The sequence below is a fragment of the Letharia lupina genome (genome assembly GCF_014066315.1).
Source record: "Letharia lupina isolate WasteWater1 chromosome Unknown contig_8, whole genome shotgun sequence".
NCBI lineage: Eukaryota > Fungi > Ascomycota > Lecanoromycetes > Lecanorales > Parmeliaceae > Letharia > Letharia lupina.
Genome location: NW_023502977.1, coordinates 31670 through 49146, shown reverse-complemented (window position 1 = coordinate 49146; position 17477 = coordinate 31670). Strand labels below are relative to the sequence as shown.

At 37.1% G+C, this 17477-nt stretch overlaps 5 protein-coding genes across 5 annotated transcripts; 4 read left to right on the top strand and 1 right to left on the bottom strand.

Moving 5' to 3' along the window:
• Window positions 1–7717: 7717 nt before the first annotated feature.
• HO133_009925 (uncharacterized protein) lies at window positions 7718–9069 on the top strand (the record flags this gene model as incomplete). The annotated part of the gene is made up of 3 exons (XM_037300782.1): window positions 7718–7729; window positions 7802–7930; window positions 8128–9069. 3 exons carry the CDS (start codon window positions 7718–7720, stop codon window positions 9067–9069), a joined length of 1083 nt encoding a protein of 360 aa, XP_037153599.1.
• A 2568-nt stretch (window positions 9070–11637) lies between these two features.
• Window positions 11638–12163, top strand: HO133_009924 (uncharacterized protein; the record flags this gene model as incomplete). The annotated part of the gene is made up of 3 exons (XM_037300781.1): window positions 11638–11851; window positions 11932–12017; window positions 12092–12163. 3 exons carry the CDS (start codon window positions 11638–11640, stop codon window positions 12161–12163), a joined length of 372 nt encoding a protein of 123 aa, XP_037153598.1.
• A 1158-nt stretch (window positions 12164–13321) lies between these two features.
• On the bottom strand, window positions 13322–13822 carry HO133_009923 (uncharacterized protein; the record flags this gene model as incomplete). The annotated part of the gene is made up of 1 exon (XM_037300780.1): window positions 13322–13822. One exon carries the CDS (start codon window positions 13820–13822, stop codon window positions 13322–13324), a length of 501 nt encoding a protein of 166 aa, XP_037153597.1.
• Window positions 13823–14111: 289 nt separating this feature from the next.
• Window positions 14112–14891, top strand: HO133_009922 (uncharacterized protein; the record flags this gene model as incomplete). The annotated part of the gene is made up of 1 exon (XM_037300779.1): window positions 14112–14891. One exon carries the CDS (start codon window positions 14112–14114, stop codon window positions 14889–14891), a length of 780 nt encoding a protein of 259 aa, XP_037153596.1.
• A 1342-nt stretch (window positions 14892–16233) lies between these two features.
• Window positions 16234–17377, top strand: HO133_009921 (uncharacterized protein; the record flags this gene model as incomplete). The annotated part of the gene is made up of 3 exons (XM_037300778.1): window positions 16234–16537; window positions 16607–17083; window positions 17223–17377. 3 exons carry the CDS (start codon window positions 16234–16236, stop codon window positions 17375–17377), a joined length of 936 nt encoding a protein of 311 aa, XP_037153595.1.
• Between the last annotated feature and the right edge of the window lie 100 nt (window positions 17378–17477).

The window sequence follows — 17477 nt, the reverse complement described above, 5'->3', positions numbered from 1 at the left end:
TTAATTTTCATTAATATTACCTCTAATTAATATAGCGATCTATTTATTTAAAATAATTTATCGTTTAGTTAACTTTCTATCGAATTATATAAATATTAATAATTTCTCTAATACTATTTTAAAGATATCTTATCTTTTAAAAAATTATTAATAATCTTAAATTTATAGATAGTAATTTAAGTTTTTTAGAACTTTTATTTTAATATATAATTTACTAATAAATTCCTTATTTAGTTTCTCTAATAAATTAATTATTAATAAATTATCTAAATCGAATAGAAAATTCTCCTCTTTCTCTTCTTCTTTCTTTCTTTTTTTTTTAAATAAAAAAGATTTTTAATTAATAACGCTATTTATTTAGTGAATAAATAATCTTATTCTCTAGTCTACTATAGCTCTACTCTTAAATATCTTTTAATAAAATTCTTAAGATAATTATATTCTCTAATATTTAAAGAGATTATAGTAATAACAAGTAAAGGCCTATGAATTAAATTTATAGAGTTGAATTTTTCTAAGTTAAATGGAATTTTAGCTCTAGTCCTAAGTTAAATCGAACTCTAATCGCTTACTATACGTTTTTGACTTACTTTTATTACTATAAAATTAATAAAAAAGATAAAAGTCTTAATTTTAAGTTAAATTAAACTTTATTTACTTTCTATATAATAAATAATCTACTTTTATTACTATAGATTATTAATTAATTATATTCTTATTTAAAGAAGAAATATCTATTTAATAATCTTATTCTTAATATATCTTATTAATTAAGTAAATTATCTTTTTAATAAATCGCTTAAGATTATAATTAATAGATTAGTCTTATTAATAATTTAGTTTAAAACTATATATAATTAATTAGAGATAAAGATCTCGAAGTATAGATATAAATTAATCTATTATAATAATTAGTTTTAGAATTTATTAATCGTTATATTAAAGACTAATTAGATTAAGAATTTAATATATCGAAAGAGAGTATATAGATTATTTAAATTAGGCGGAGTTAGAGGAATACGTAATATATAATATTATTTATTATTATATTCGCTTTTAAGAATATAATAATTAAGTATTTTAGATTTAATATATTTAATTTATAAATATATTTTATTATATAGATTTATACGCTACTTTAAATTCTTTAATAATATTATTATATAATCTTATTTTAACTTTAAGTAATAGAGTAGAAGTAAGATTAGTTTAAAGATACTTATTATTTTAATAGATAAAAGAAAGCTATCTTTCTTATTAATAACTTAATCTCTATTATTATAAATAATCTTAGCTCTAAAAAACTTATTAAGAATTTAACTATTAAATTAAGCGATATTTTTATTAAGAATATAAAGAATTATTCTAGATATATAGAAATTAGCTATTTAATATAGATTAAGATTATTATAAATAGTATTAATTAGCTAAGTAATAAAGTCGTTTAATAATTACTTAATAAATTAATTAATAACTTCTTATTTTTTAAAGCTTGTTAAGATATTATTATCTGTATCTAATAGTCTTTAAACGAATTTCTTTATATTAGTTTAGTCTTAATTAATTAGATTAAGATTTTAAAGTCTTATATTTTCTATAAATTTAAAGATTTAAATATTATTTTAAAGATAAGACGCTTTTAATATAACTTAAACGATATAATCTAATTTAATATCTTTAATAATTAAAAGAATTTAATAAAAGTTATTATAGAAGTATATAACTATACTATTAAAAGAAGCGAGATTCTTTTAAATATCTTAGAATATATAATCGATAGTTTTAATATTATAGCGGTTTTATATAGAGATCTCATTTTAGAAAATAAATTTAATCGCTTTTAATAATTAAGCTAAATTAGACTTTATCGATATATTATAATTAGATTAAATAATAATATTAAGAGAAATCTTAAAGCGAGAATAAGTAATAACGTTATTTTAAAAAAGAATAGAGATAATATTAGATAAAGCTATAATAATAGCTATTTTAGAGTTATATCGTATTTTTTATAATATAATATTTTAAAGTATAATCTTATCGATATTTTTATAGCTATCGAGAAAAAAGAGTTAGCTATTAAAATAAGAGATTACGTTTTAAATAGCGTCGGCTATAGCGATTTAATCGTTATTAAAATTTGTCTATATCTACTTCTAGATATTAATTTAATAGCTATATTCTTTATATAGAAGTTAATTTTAACTATTAATATAATATTATTTATAGTTTTATTAAATTATAAGTAGATTAAAGTCGATAGTAAGACTAATATTCTTTATAGAGCTAATATTACTTTTTTTTAAGCGAATTTAAATTAAATAAAGATAGAAGTCTTCGACGATAATCTATTTATATTATATATCGTTCGATAGATAGAGAATATAATATTAAGTCTAAAGAATATAAATAAGATTATTAGATAATTTAAATAAAGAATAATATATATTAATTAAGAAATATATATAAAGTATAAAAGAAGAATTAAATTATTTGCGAATAAAAAAAGAAAAAATATATCTAATATGAAAAGTTTTAGTAATTAAAAAAAGAATATTATATTAAAAAATATCGCGATATTTCAAAATTATTATTAGCGCGATAATCTTTTTATTTTATAATTTAAAATATTTTAATTTATTAAAGAAATTGCTAAGAAAAAATATATCTAATATAAAAAGTTTTAATATATAAAAAAAGAAATATTATATTAAAAAAAGTTATAATATTTTAATACTATTATTAGCGCGATAAGCTATTTATATTACGCTTAAAGTATTTCTATTTAATAAAGAAGAAATTATCTATATATCTTAATTTATAATTATTTTATAGATTTAGAGAGTTATTAAGTTTATATTATAATAGAATTATTATAAAGAGATTTTATAAGACGTATTCTCTCTATTAGATCGCTATTTTATTTAATATTTAATTTTATTTAATATTATTATAAAGTAAATCTCTTATTATATAAATACTATAATAGAAAAAAAGAATATTATTATTTATTATATATAAGTCTTTAAAGAATATAGAATTTAATATATTTAGAAGAAGATATTATAAATAGAAGAGCTTTTTAGCGTTTAAATTAATATAATATATTTTTATAATAATACTTCTACGCCTCTAATATAAACTTTATTTAAATATATCTCGCTTATTTTTTTTTTAGATATATTACTTCGATAGATCGATATAGAAGAGATCTTTTACTCGTCTTCGCTATTAATATTATTAATTTAATTAAAAAAAGGCTATTAGCTTAATTTAGTATTTATATATTATATTAATTATCTAATTTAAATTATTATTATTATTAAATATTATATTATATTAATTTGAAAGATAGATAAATAATCGTTTAATAGAAAGATTATAATTATATAATTTAAAGTTAAAAATTCTTTAATAAGCTTTTATAAAGCCTATTTATTATATATCTTAATATTCTTAAATCTTATTTATCTAATTTAGATCTATATCGTCTTAATCTATATTATTTTTATACTCTATTTAAAAATTAATTTAATCGCTACTCTTATAAATATATTTAAAAATATATTTATAAATTTTAATATTAATATAAATCTTTATATTAATATAAGCGTTATACTTAATTAATAAATAGAGACTATAAAATATTATCTAGTAATTCTATTTAAAATTATTATCTAATATCTTAGTAAATCTATATCGATAATATATAAGATATTTAAAATCTAATTTAAAGACGATATAATCGCTAAAGTTCTTCGGAAATTACTTATTATATACGTTTTTATTTAAGTTTTAATAAAATAAAATAGTATTTATTTTACTAGTAATATATTAGCTATAATTTCTATAAAGTATATATCTAATAATAATTATATAGAGATTAAGAAATAGATTTTAATTAGAAATCTTAGTATTAATAGCGATATTTATCTTAGCGATACTAAAAAATTAGTTTTTAGAATATAATATAATAAAGATGTAAATATACGATAGACCTCGTTTTTAAAATTCTATAGTATAGATATAGGCGAGAACTTGACTTATTACTTATAAAGTTAATTAGAGTTAAGATTAATCGATATTTTAATTAATTATACTTCGCTCTTATAGAAGTAAAAAAAAAAATAGATAATATCGTAGAGCTAATTAATAGAAATTATGATATATAGTAAGTTAAATCGTATTAGAAGTATTTCTAGAAACTATAATTTATATTAATTATCTAATTAATATATCGTTTAAAGAGCTATTCTATTAAATGAAAAGAAGGAGAGTTATTATATTATAATAGAGGATAAAAAGAATAAAAGTATATCTAATATCTTTTTTTTTAGAATATTATTTATAAAAGCCTTTAGCTTTAATCTAAATATCTTAATAATTAGATTAAATTAATTAATAACGTATTCGTTAAATAAAAGATTTTTAGTAATCTCGATTTATTTTAAATTATAAATAAAAGTCGTAAAGAGATTTAACTAATCGAATTTAGTAAATAGAGTAATAATATTCTAATAGAGTTATTTTATAAATTATAAACTTTCTTAATAGAAGAAAGAGAGAATAATATATTATTTATTAGTCTAATTATCTATAATAGCTTTACTAATATAAATATTAATAATTATTTAATAGATATTAATTTAAATAATCTTCTAATTTATCTTTAATTAATAGAGTTTATTATTTTTAATAGTTATATAGATATTATAAATAAAATATTATAATAATCTATCGTAGTAGAGAAGGCGATTAAACTTATTAAGATAACTTTATATTATATATTTATAAGAAATTAGCGATTAATAGAATAGAAGAAATAAATAAGATAGATCTATAATATAAGATAAGTATTATTTATATAAAGTTATCTTAGCTAATAGTTTCTCTAATTTATAAAATAACTTTATTATTTCTACTTCGCTAAATAAGAAGACTTTTATCTAATATATTATCTATATAGAATATATTATTATATTATAACTATTTATTAAATAAGAAGATAAGAGAATAGCGTAAGAGTATATAGATTAAATATTAATATGAAATACTAAATCTCTTATTACTTCGAGTTTTTATTAATATATTCTTAGTCTTAGATATATTTAATAGATTATTAATATTACTCTCTTAGACGATAGTAATTTTATTTAAAATAAGATAATTATAGATATATAGATTATAATACTATAAGTTCTTATAAAATAGCTTATAATCTTATATATTTAAATTAGCCTTTAGTCTTTTAGATATCGATTTAAGAGTATTAATATAGAAATTAATATTTCTATTAGAATCGGTATAGATGTGATATTAATATAGATATATTGAATAAGATAACTAGGTACCGGATAACTATATAGATAGAAGGTATTAGGTAGTAGTAGATGCCTCTGCTAAGACACGCTAGGCTCTAATAGGCTATAGGGCTAAATGGTGTGTCAAGGAGATGTAGGGTACGCTCGTAACAATTTCTAAGAATTATAATTATTTTATAATAAAGTGTTTAATTAATATAGTTATAATAGTTATATCTAATAAAGTTAATATAAAAAACGCGATTAAGAGAAAGTTATATCGTATTATAAATTAATTTTAAATATTATTTATAATATAAATTTAACTAAAGATCGATTTTTCGCTCTTTAAAGGCGTTAAAATAAATATATAAATAGTAATTACTTCTTAAATTTTATATATATAGAAGGCGACTAAATAATTAATAATAATCTACTATAAGGCTATAGAGGCTATATTATTATATTAAACGCTATAGTAATAAAATTCTTTATAATTATTAATAAAATTTAAGATCTTTAACGTTAAAGAATAAAGAATTTAATTAATAATATACTCGCTGAGATTAATTAGATTATTTATACTCATTTCGATATTCTTATAATCTTATTCTATATCGTTTACTTCTTAATCGATATCTATTTTAAATATATTAACTTTAATCTTTTTACTATTATAGTATTATTCGACTATCTTATCTTTTTATAATATTATATCGTAGCTGTTATAAATCTAGTCTATAGAATTTAAATTATATCGTATAAACTCTATAGTATATAGGTGATACGCGATATAATTAATAAGTCTTATTAGAGGTTAAATAGAATCTAAATAAAAGTTAAAAGATAAGCTAAAAGAATATAGACTATCGAAATCGTTATTAAAGAAGTCTATTAATAGATCTTATAATAGAAAGTCTTCGATAGCGTTTTTCTCTTATTTAAGAGCTTTTTCTTAATAATATTTAAGATTTAATACGCGTTAAGAGGCTTTAAAATAGAGTAATAAAGAATAGATAAAGAAGAAAGACGTATTTTAAAAGATAATATTGCTAGATTAAAAGATATTATCGCTAGTTTAAAAGGAGTATATAGAGAAAAATATATTCATTTAGACTCTTTTTAAGAATCTTTTAATACGTTTATAAGTAGTAGTAAATAGCTATTAAGCTCGCTTACAGTCTCGATTATTTATAATAGCGAATTCGCTAAGAAATAATCTAAGGGCGTTAATAAGGGCTATAAGAGGCGAGTAAAAGAGATATATATATCTTATAGACTTAATAATATAAGAGCGAGAGATAGAGAAGATAAATATATTTATATTAATAAAATTAGTAGAATTAATAGAGTAATAAAGAAATAATAGTTATATAAATAAGTAAAAGAATTATTATCTAATTCTAGATGTATTTAATATAATTACGATATTTAAATATTAGTTTAATTTATTAATAGTAAAATAAACTTTATAATTTTTATAGCGTTAGAAAGCGTAAACTAAGTTTTATAATTTATGAAATTATAAAGTAATAGTATTCTTAGAAAGCTAATTATTTTAAAGTATAAAACTTCTATATATAGATTTTTATAGATTTTTAATAATTACGGATGCTAATTTATTTACTCGCGGTATCTAACTAAAAAGCGTAGATCTAATAAATTTATAATTAACTATATATATAAATTTAAGATTTTCTAGCTTAGCTCTATCTTATTCTTTTATATATACTAATAAATAGATATAGTAAAAGATTAAAATCTCGATTAATAGTTAATTAGATTTATAATCTATTAATAATATAATAGATTATATCTAATATAATTAAAGTTAAGACTATATATAAATATTATATAAATAAATTATATATATAGATAGATAGAATATAAGAAAAGAATTTTATATAAGTAGATATAGATTTAATATAAATATAAAAAGTCGCTTACTAAATTACTAAAGATTCGTTTTTTCGAGTTATTCGATTTCGGCTTATAGTTTATAATAAATCGAATTACTTTAAGAATTATATCTTAGTCTTTTAAACGTATTAGTTTTATATATACGCTAAGTAAACTAATTACCCTAGCATACTATAGCTATAGCTATATGACTATTACCTATAACTATATGACTGTTGCTAATGACTATGTTACCTATGGCTATATTTATCTATGGCTATATGGCTGTAGCCCTCAGCCACATTGTGGCTAATGGCCATAAGCCGTGGCTAATGGCTATAAGCCGTCAAAACCAACAATTATCCGCCAAACGCCGCGCTACAACATAAAATATTTAGACACCTCAGCCGCTTGTTTTGCTGGGGTTCATTGAAAACTTTTTATACAAGCATCTCCCAATACCACGCACTTCTTTCTTCTTCTTCCGCTATAAGTAAAAATATAATTAAGCCACAATAATGTCGGAAAAGGTGCCACCGTCTCCCGCGACAGCATTTGTGTAGAAGCTTGGTTGAAGATCCTGCTAACGGGGTTTGTTGCAGAATGAGAACCCATCTTGCTTTCTCTACGGTCCCCAAGAGGCCAAGTATGGAGACAGGCCGGTACCTGAGATATGCGACCCGCACGACGTCATCATCCGCATCCAATATGTTGGCGTCTGCGGAAGCGATGTAAGCCATGTCTCTCTCTATCTCAATCTCTTTTTCCCAGTCATGTTGTCGACTACAGCAGTTTCGATTAGACAATGTTAACCTTATCACTCAACACCTTTTCAAATGTCCGAGTCGCCTGCAAGATCCATTACCCTGTAGCCCCATGACCAAATGCAAATCACCACCTACGCACCAAAGAAGCTGACCACCCTCAGGTACACTGGTATCTCCACGGCAGCATGGGCGCCAACTCCATCGTCCCCGGTAAGCCCCTCGTTCTCGGCCACGAAGCCTCCGGCACCGTCCACAGCATCGGCTCATCCGTCCGCTCACTCACCCCTGGCGACCGCGTCGCGCTTGAACCCGGCTTCCCGTGCCGGCGATGCGCCCGCTGCAAAGAAGGCCGGTACAATCTGTGCGCGTCGATGACGTTCGCGGCCAGTCCGCCCGAAGCCCACGGCACTTTGTGCAAGTTTTTCAAGCTGCCGGAGGACTACTGCTACAAGTTGCCTGCGGGGGTGAGCCTGGAAGAAGGGGTGCTGGTGGAGCCGGCGAGCGTGGCGGTGCATATGGCGCGGTTGGTGGACGTGCGGGTGGGGCAGACGGTGGTGGTTTTCGGGTCCGGGACCGTGGGGTTGTTGTGCGGAGGTGTCGCGAGAGCGTTTGGGGCGAGTAAGGTGGTCATGGTTGATATCTTGGAGCGGAAGTTGGAGGTTGCGAAGAGTTTTGTCGGGGGTTGTGGCACGTTTGTTCCTGACTCCGGGGCTTCGGCGGAAGAGAATGCGGCGAGGCTGATTGCGGAGCATGGGCTTGATGATGGGGCGGATGTGGTGATGGAGGCGAGTGGGGCCGCGCCGTCGGTGCAGACGGGGATCCATGTGCTGCGGGTCGGTGGGTCTTACGTGCAGGGCGGATTGGGGAGGAACGTGATGGACTTTCCGATCGTGGCGATGTCGGAGAAAGAGTTGACGATGAAGGGATGTTTCCGGTATTCGAGCGGCGATTTCAAGTTGGCGTTGAGCTTGATAAGTGAGGGAAAGCTGCGTGTAAGAGAACTGATTACGAAGACGGTTGAATTTGGGCAGGCGGTGGAGGCGTGGGAGACGACACGGAAAGGTGAGGGAATTAAGACGTTGATTAAGGGTGTGCAGGACTAGAATACTGTTTTCGGCACACATGGGTATATTTCTGGTAGATTCTAATGTGGATTATTTCATCGTTTGGATTTTGGGTTATGCGAAGGGATCAGAGCTATAAGGTCTCTGCGGCATCTGAAGCATGTAGAAGCAATATATAGAGGCAGAGCGGTTCTCGGTGATTGGTCAAGAGGCTTATCACTATATGATCTTGATGGGAACGACCAAACATCCATTTTCGTGACAATGACCGGCATCCTGTCCACCGGCTTAGCAGTCACAGCCCTGAGCTGGGTTTAAAAACCGCTCTCGAGTCTGCGTTGTCCTCAACGCTCTCAGAATGAAGCTCGCATCTAAAAAATCACTCAAATGCATTATACCATACGAGTTGCGTGATATGTCAGGATGTCTTACCGGAATGTTATTCCCAGGAGGTGCTTAGATTGCTATTCCTTCCCGAAGCTCTGAGGTAACACCAAGGAGACCCCTTAATAATACCATCTTATCAATCATTCGTTCAAATACATCACGAAGCATGTCATAGCGTCTCGGAAATGTGACGCCAAGAGGGTCAGGCAATAGGCCTTTATGAAATCGTGACTGGCGGGACTGCGGGAGGATTAGTCGAATACAAATTTATTCTCCGGGTAGCCTGATCACCAAGGTAAGATAAAGCTTCAGGTCCAGCCTCGTGGATTAACGCGGGGAGCTGCTAACTAGCTCGTGAGTCAAGCAAAATTCTCTAGGCTGAATCGGACATCTTCACCGTACGACAACACGGATGTCTCCTGAGAATATTGACTACTCTATACGTAGCTTACTATGGGGTAAGTTTTCGAATCCTTGTAACAGCGGTTGTCTTGTACTATCACTATTCCTACCTTCTCGTATCCAATTATTCAGAGGACAAGTCACATCCGACGGCAACAGGGTTCTCATGCTTAGAATTAGTGTCGACTTCGAATCCGATTTACGAGCCAAAGAGCTCTAGATGTGGTCGATGGCTGGTCTTGCTCGAGCTCTTGTCTCCACGGAGCGGCGAACCTTCCGCTTTTTGATTAGTTGAAATGCACACACAGAGTATGGCGATTACAACAGCAGCAATCCCAATTACGGCCCTAGTGCTAGCACCTACTGTTCTACTAGGTTCTGGGCGGTTAGAGCCACTCGGCGAGAGAATCGCTGATGGTAGTTGTGTCAGTAGTTGAGTCACTGTAACAGCCTTGGAGGTGGCAATGGCAGTGTTTGCTGTCGTTGCAATGTTTAATATATCCATGATCATATAGGTTGATCGTGCAGATAAAGCACCGAACACTACCAAGTACCAGCGAACACTCCAAAATTAGATGTCCGAGTGAGCCTATGTGAAATATTCGGTCAAGATAGACGGGAAGAGAAAGCTGCGTTCTCTTTTTTTTGGATTAGCGTGCTATCTTGCTGACTCCAACCGCCTCGGACTTCATCGGTCAAGACCCCCACAACATCAAGGTGACTCAGTGACGGGAAGTGGTGACACACGAAAACTAAAAATTATTTAGCCAGAGCGTTCAATGCAACCTTCTAAATACTTCATCAATTCTTAGTCTACATCAATTGAGACTAACACTCCGCTAAAAGATCTGCGACTATTGGGACCGATATAAACCGGGAATCCACATGCAATCCAGCAACGTGACCCGCCCCCCGCCCCCGCCCTGTTTCCCCCACCGAAGATGACATTGAAAAGCACGCGGCCAAATGCCATACCGACATGATCGCATTTAAGCCAAATCGCATGGATTTCCCCATAATATGGCCGATGCCAAAGTGGAGAGAGGAAAAAGCGGCACACGAAACTGCTCGAGGTGACGAGAAGAGCTTCCCTTCTCACCGAGTTGCAAGTACAGCCGAATGGTGTTTCAACACCAGAAAATTTAGTTCAAATGTTGTGTGACAAGCTCTATACAGCAAGCACTGCTTCTTCCTTTTAGGCAAGCCTAAGCACAGATTACTTTCACCATCTCGCGAGCGTTCTAGTACGGGAGTGGTTTTTGCAATCTGATCCTCCACGTCGTTCAAGGTCAACAGGAACTGCCGTGAAAATCTCTTCGATGTTGATTCCGCGCACTGTTGCCAGGGGCAGGCGACAAGAGCACCAGCTTCTCCGATTTCAACTACCGGCTTTGCATACATCATATAGCTTAATGTCAGCGCCGTAGAGCCGGCCGTACTCGTGTGAGGCAAGGGAGGCACTCATCTTGAGGAAATGCTCGGGAGAGTTGGGGGGGGGCTGAACCAATGGTGGGACTTTCTTGGCCAACGAAGGATCACATGTATCCTAAGGCGAGAGCGGAAGAGGTCGATGTCGTCACATAACTATGCCCGTACAAGGGCGTTGTCCGACCCGTGTGCCACTGCCTAGAGTCATCACGTGGAAGAAGCATACATGGTGGGAAGAAGGAAAATTATAAGAAGAGCACCACATCTCTCCACTTCCCCAACCCTCTCCATCTCATCAGTATCATTCTCTTTTAGCCAATCCTTCCCCCACTCACCGCTCATCCCCAGAATCTTCCCACTTCGTTCTCAATCTCCACCGCGTCCTTCCCAATGGCACCTCTCGCCCTCCTTCTCGCGGCGCTCATCGCCCCCCTGGCCCTCGCGGTGCCTACCCCAGGCAACACCTACGGCTCCGGCGGTTCCGCCCCTGCAGGTTGGGATGCCTCGGTCGAAAACTTCTGCACCGTTCCCGATGTCCTTCAGTGCTGCAACGGTACCACCATCGCCGGTGTGGCCGGAGAGCCGACCGGTACCCACACCGGCTGTATGTCTTCACCAGCTGATGCGATGATGTTGCCTGCGGTCTGACAGGCATGTACTGACGACGCTACTTCATAATAATAGGTATCAATGCCATGGCAGGCGGGCAGATTACCTACGAGTTCGGCTACTGCCCCTATGATTATGCGCCTCAATGCTGCGCTGTTACCGTAAGTCCTCAATCTTTGTCTCTCTCGCGTGCATGGAACGTGAGCTGTACTGGTGCTTATGCTGCGGTGACCAGGTTACCGCTGGTATCGAGACTGGCTGCGGCCTTCCGACTCAGGTCTACGAGCCAACCAGTCGACGACTCTAGGTCAAATGCTGTGATGTGCTGCACGGCGATTTTGGGGGAGACTGACATTGAATTATCTTTAATAATGCTGGTTGGATCGGGAAAGGAGGAATGGCCCGTACGGAACGCTCATCGCTTTTGGAGTCTGCGTCATGATAGTAGAAGCTCTTCATCCATCATCTTGTGCCACCGCTAGCTTTCTGATGTGTTTAGCCATTGAGCTACATTCCAACCACACTCATATTCCTTTTCGATGTGACACTCCCCCAGACGCTCAGTTTGTTACTATCTTCAAGTCAACTGGGCCCCCCTTACTACGGCGGATCGGTAAAGATATCAGTGATGAGCACAAGACTGGAATATCCACTTTTGATACAAAGACCAGTAGGACGGTCGTTGGAATCTCAAAAGCTCGGTGAGCCAGCGACCGCGTTCCATATTACCACCCTAGTTATGGTAGATATCAGCACGGGGATTCTATCTTCTGGATTCGGTTTCGCTTTTGCAATTTACTTTGACCATGGGTAACTTTGCTGACCCTTCCTGATGATATGGTGTGGGAGACGAAGAATTAGCCTGTGGACTCGCCCATCTCGGGCATAGCCGGCCTTGATGTAGGACGAAGCTCCCGGGTTCTCTTTCTAGGGCGTGGTGACTCTCCATGACCTCTTGATCCTCTATGACATCTTAGCGCTAGATCTTCTGGGTGGTACGGCAGCCTATGATCATACTGCTGTGCTCAAGTCGGATTGACTGGAGAGTAAGCGTCAGAGATGAATTATGTGCTGGCTTTCACGCAAAGGCGGCATGATTCCTTCATGGCCGGTGTGTTTGCGCCAAAATAAAGCGTCAATGAACGTTTATAATTCACCCCGCAACATGGATGTGCAAAGCCGACAGCTTGCTTCGCAAAAGTCGCTCAATGTCCCTATCCCATCCCCATCTTCGACAGGAAAAGCAATGTCTGAGCTTGTCATGAAAGATTAGATAAATCAAGCTTCGAACAACAAATTCACCTCTCGACGCTTGTATTAGTATCTCGATAATACGGCATGAAGCTGAGGAAATCATGGTTCATCGTGCTGATATGAGCCACAAGGAGCTCTGTGTGCTGACACGTACGTTCAAGGCTGAAGGTTTCCCCTACTCAACATCTACCCCAGCAACCACTACTCCTAATCACGCAGTCTTCTCATGCACCCCTTTGGCATGATGCTGGGCCTCATAGTCGCTAATCACCTGAACCTTCTCCGCACTCGCACTCTCCGGGTCGAACGTATACCCCACCCACTCCTTCGCCAGCCTCCGCGCCAACTCTATCCCCACAACCCGCTGCCCCATACAAAACACCTGCGCGTTGTTACTCATCACCGCCCTCTCGACACTGAAACTGTCGTGCGCCGTCACGGCTCTTATGCCCGGTACTTTGTTCGCGGAGATGGCGACGCCGAGCCCAGTCCCACATATCAACAGGGCGCGGTCGGCTTCGCCGGAGAGGACGAGCTTGGAGGCATCGACGGCGACGTGCGGGTAGGCGGTTTTGTCTTCGTTGTGGATGACGCCCACGTCGATTACTTTGGAGACTCGGGGGTCCTTTTCGAGGTCGGCTTTGATGGTGTCTTTGTAGGAGAAGCCGGCCTCGTCGCCGCCGACGGCAATGCGGAGACCGTGGGCTGCCATTTTTGGGTTGGGGGTCGAGATGTTTAGGGGGAAGGTGGAAGTAGTCGGGCTTCCTGTTGAATCAGCCGTTTTGGAAGCATTGTTCAAGAGTGGAGGTCGTCAATGTCAACCGAGATTGACTTGGGTTCCCCGCAAAAACGTCATTGCCGTTTCGTCTCTTTAGGGAAGGTTTGCCGAACCGCCTCGGTCAATGAACAGTGCCTTCACCTTCTTCACTGCTTTCAACTGCGCAGCTCATCCCGACCAGCTCATCACATCAAACCCTGTCTGTTCTACTTCAACCGCAGCCATGAAACCTCCAACCCTCCCCGAACGCCTTGTAGGCGTCAACCTGAAAATGTACTTCGACGCGCCCAGCACCACCGCCTACATCACCGCCATCGCCAGGTTCGTCGCCCCACCTGCCTCCATCTCAACCGGTATCTTCATCCTCCCCGCCTATCCCTGCCTCGCCTCTGCCTCCGATCTTTTGGATATGACCCCCCAGGTCATCCTAGGCGCCCAGAACTGTCACGCAGAGGACAGCGGCGCCTACACCGGCGAAGTCTCTCCACTCATGCTGAAGCAATTGGGCTGTCGGGTCGTCTGTCTGGGCCATGCGGAGAGGAGAAGAGCGCCGTTCAATGAGACGGACGAAGTGGTGGCTACAAAAGCGGAGGCTGTTGTACGAAATGGCATGATACCACTCGTCTGCATCGGAGAGAAATCGCGGAGCGGTATCATGTCCGAGGGCGTCGGAATCGCGGTCCGCGAGTGCTCTCCTCAAGTCATGAGCGTTTTGCGAGCCGTCCCTGGCGACGCACCCATCATATTTGCCTATGAGCCTGTGTGGGCGATTGGAGCGCAGGAGCCTGCGAGTGCGGATCATGTACTTGCGGTGGTGAAGAGTCTGAAGCAATTGATTGGGACGGTGGAGGAGAGGGCGGATGTAAGGATATTGTATGGTGGGAGTGCGAAGCCCGGGACTTGGGGGACGCTGAAGGAGGGGGTGGATGGGCTGTTTCTGGGAAGGTTCGCGCATGATGTGGGGAATTTTGAGAGGGTAGTCAGGGAGGTTGAGGAGTCGTGAGATGGACAGACGATGGTCAGAAACTCGGCTTCGAATGGTCAAAGTCGAACCTTGAAATGGCTAGAAAGGTTGAGTAGGAGAGTCGGGTCAAATACAGGGCTGGCTTGTGCTACACTTGCGGCCGTCAAGGTTGATGTCAAATTATTGCTTATGTATGTTCCAACGAAGCTTATGGCATTACTCTGCTGATTTTTGTGTCCAGAGAATTGTCCAGATCCATTCAGCTCACGTGGCAACACCGTTCATGACTTCCTCAATTTTGCACCCACTGGGTCCTGTTGACCATTGCGAGTCTCTCTACTCATACCCTTCCAGTGAGTTGAAAAAGGAACATCAATGCTGTCATTCCGATCCTGCCACATCGCCTTCCAAATCACGTTTTTCTCCTTGTCGTCCCGTCCCGTATGCTTCATCCTTTGAGACCCGTCGACCTCACATGACATGTCAAGTATGATACAGTCGGCCGAGAGAATCCAATCGGAGTTGGCAGCTGGTAGCAAGTGATTGATGCCGGCGAACTTCAAGTCTCTTTGCCTACCCCAAATCCCCACGATTACATTTCGGCTAAATCTAGTGCTAGGAAAGGATTCAGACCCAGTGCCGAACGTACTAGTATTCTGCCTAAGCGTTTCGGACACCCTTGCCTACCGTACCCTGTTTGAGCATACCGTCTCCGGGAGGCGCAGGTGAAACATGCTGCGCCTACCCTGTTGTCCTGATTATGTAAATTATGTAATATTGTTATTACATCAATTAATCTATCTGTGGCTTAGCGTTGCTTTCGGTGTTTCGTAACAGGATGAAACAACAACCCACGTCGCAATAATCTGCCTTTGGTTCTTCACTGCATTATGAATAAAAGTGCACCAACTTCCTGTCGGAGCTGACATTGTTCTACTTTCCTTATACCGTATAGAGATCCACATTCTACTCTGCTCTGCTCTGGCAGACGTTCATTCTTTTCCGCTTTACTTGATCGTTCGTTCTTTTCCATTTCATCTCGTAAAGCCTTTCGCTCATTCTCACAATGCTATCCATACTCATTCATTTCGTCATCGCAGTCTCTCTGCTCCACATAAGGACCGGCGTGTTAGCGGCGCCTCAACATGCCATGAATCAGATGCCCGGATCTTTCTCTCTCCCACTGCAGCGAAGACTCCAGACTGGATCTGGATCCACTGACGTGACGGGATACACCGACAACACCGGAGAATACGCTTGGCTTGTAGATGTTACCATCCGAGACCAGACTTTCTCGTTGGAGTTAGACACAGGATCTGAGACTACGTGAGATACTCTTTCACAAGCGCCTCTGTTGACAGACGACGATTTTATGTTGACAATGTCCTTGTTCAACCGCAGGTGGGTATGGAGCAACCAGATATCGGAGCCTCCACAAGGCGGGTCTGGCAAGCACACGGAGTATGATTACGGAGCCATTGCTCCTAGTCCCGTCGTCAGCGGCTCGGATTTTTCCCTGACATACTCGGGCGGAAGCAGCGGTATCTCTGGCATAGTGGTCCAAGATACGGTCAGCGTTGCCGGCGTTGGGGTCTCTATGCAATTTGGTGCTGCACAAGTCGTACCAGGGGACTGGTTCTACAGCGACGGGCTTCTAGCCTTGGGATGGTCACCCGGGAATTCGAGTACGTGGGAATGCGAACAGAGAAGAGGAACTAAAACGTGCTAGTAACTGACGTATATGCATTTGAAAGTCACAAATAAGCCACCGACGTTCATCGAGCTTATTCAACACGGCCTAGATGCCCCCATCTTTACAACGCTCTTCGACTTGACCAATGCTGGAGGTACCCTTGGTTTTGGCGCGGTCGACCCAACATACAGCTCTAGTCTGAAAAAGTTGGCCGTTGACAACTCAACTAGTTCCCTCTGGCTCGTCAACAACCTCAGCTTTACCGTGAGGGGTAAGACATACCCGCAAGACACTATGTTTTTCGATCTCGGCAGTCCAACCATCGCCATACAAAACGACACCGTCAACGCGTACTGGCAGTCTATTCCCAACGCCGTCCGTATAAATGGCACGAATTGGGCGATGCCGTGCTCCGCCAAGCTCCCTGACCTTCACTTCACCAGTCCCCTGAACGGTCAGTACCAACATGTGATTCCAGGCTCGAGTTTCACGGGCGCGCTCGCCTACAACGTGCCGGTCCTTGAAGTCGAAGTTCCGAGTACGTGACGTTCTCTCCACTTCCCTCACATTCCCCTCTCTAGGTCCTTCCAACATCCATCTGTTCGCTCCCCCACCGTGCTACCACCGCGAGACTGAGAATCGCGACCGTTTCTAACCTCATTTCGTGATACATGTAGTGTGTTACGGAGGTCTCGTGGCCCAGTCTTGCCCGTCAGGTTGCGCGGTGATGGGCGCGCCGTTCTTCGGGACCCACTATGTGGTGTGGAATATTGCCGAGCCCAGTGTCAGCTTTGCGCTGCGGGAGGGAGTTCAGCTGGGTATTGCTGCATAGCAGACTGGTCGTCCTCGTCACTGGTATTACCAACCTCGTTTCTTAGACCCCTACGCGACTAGTCACTGGTACGATTCGAAACCGGATTGTGGTGGTCGTA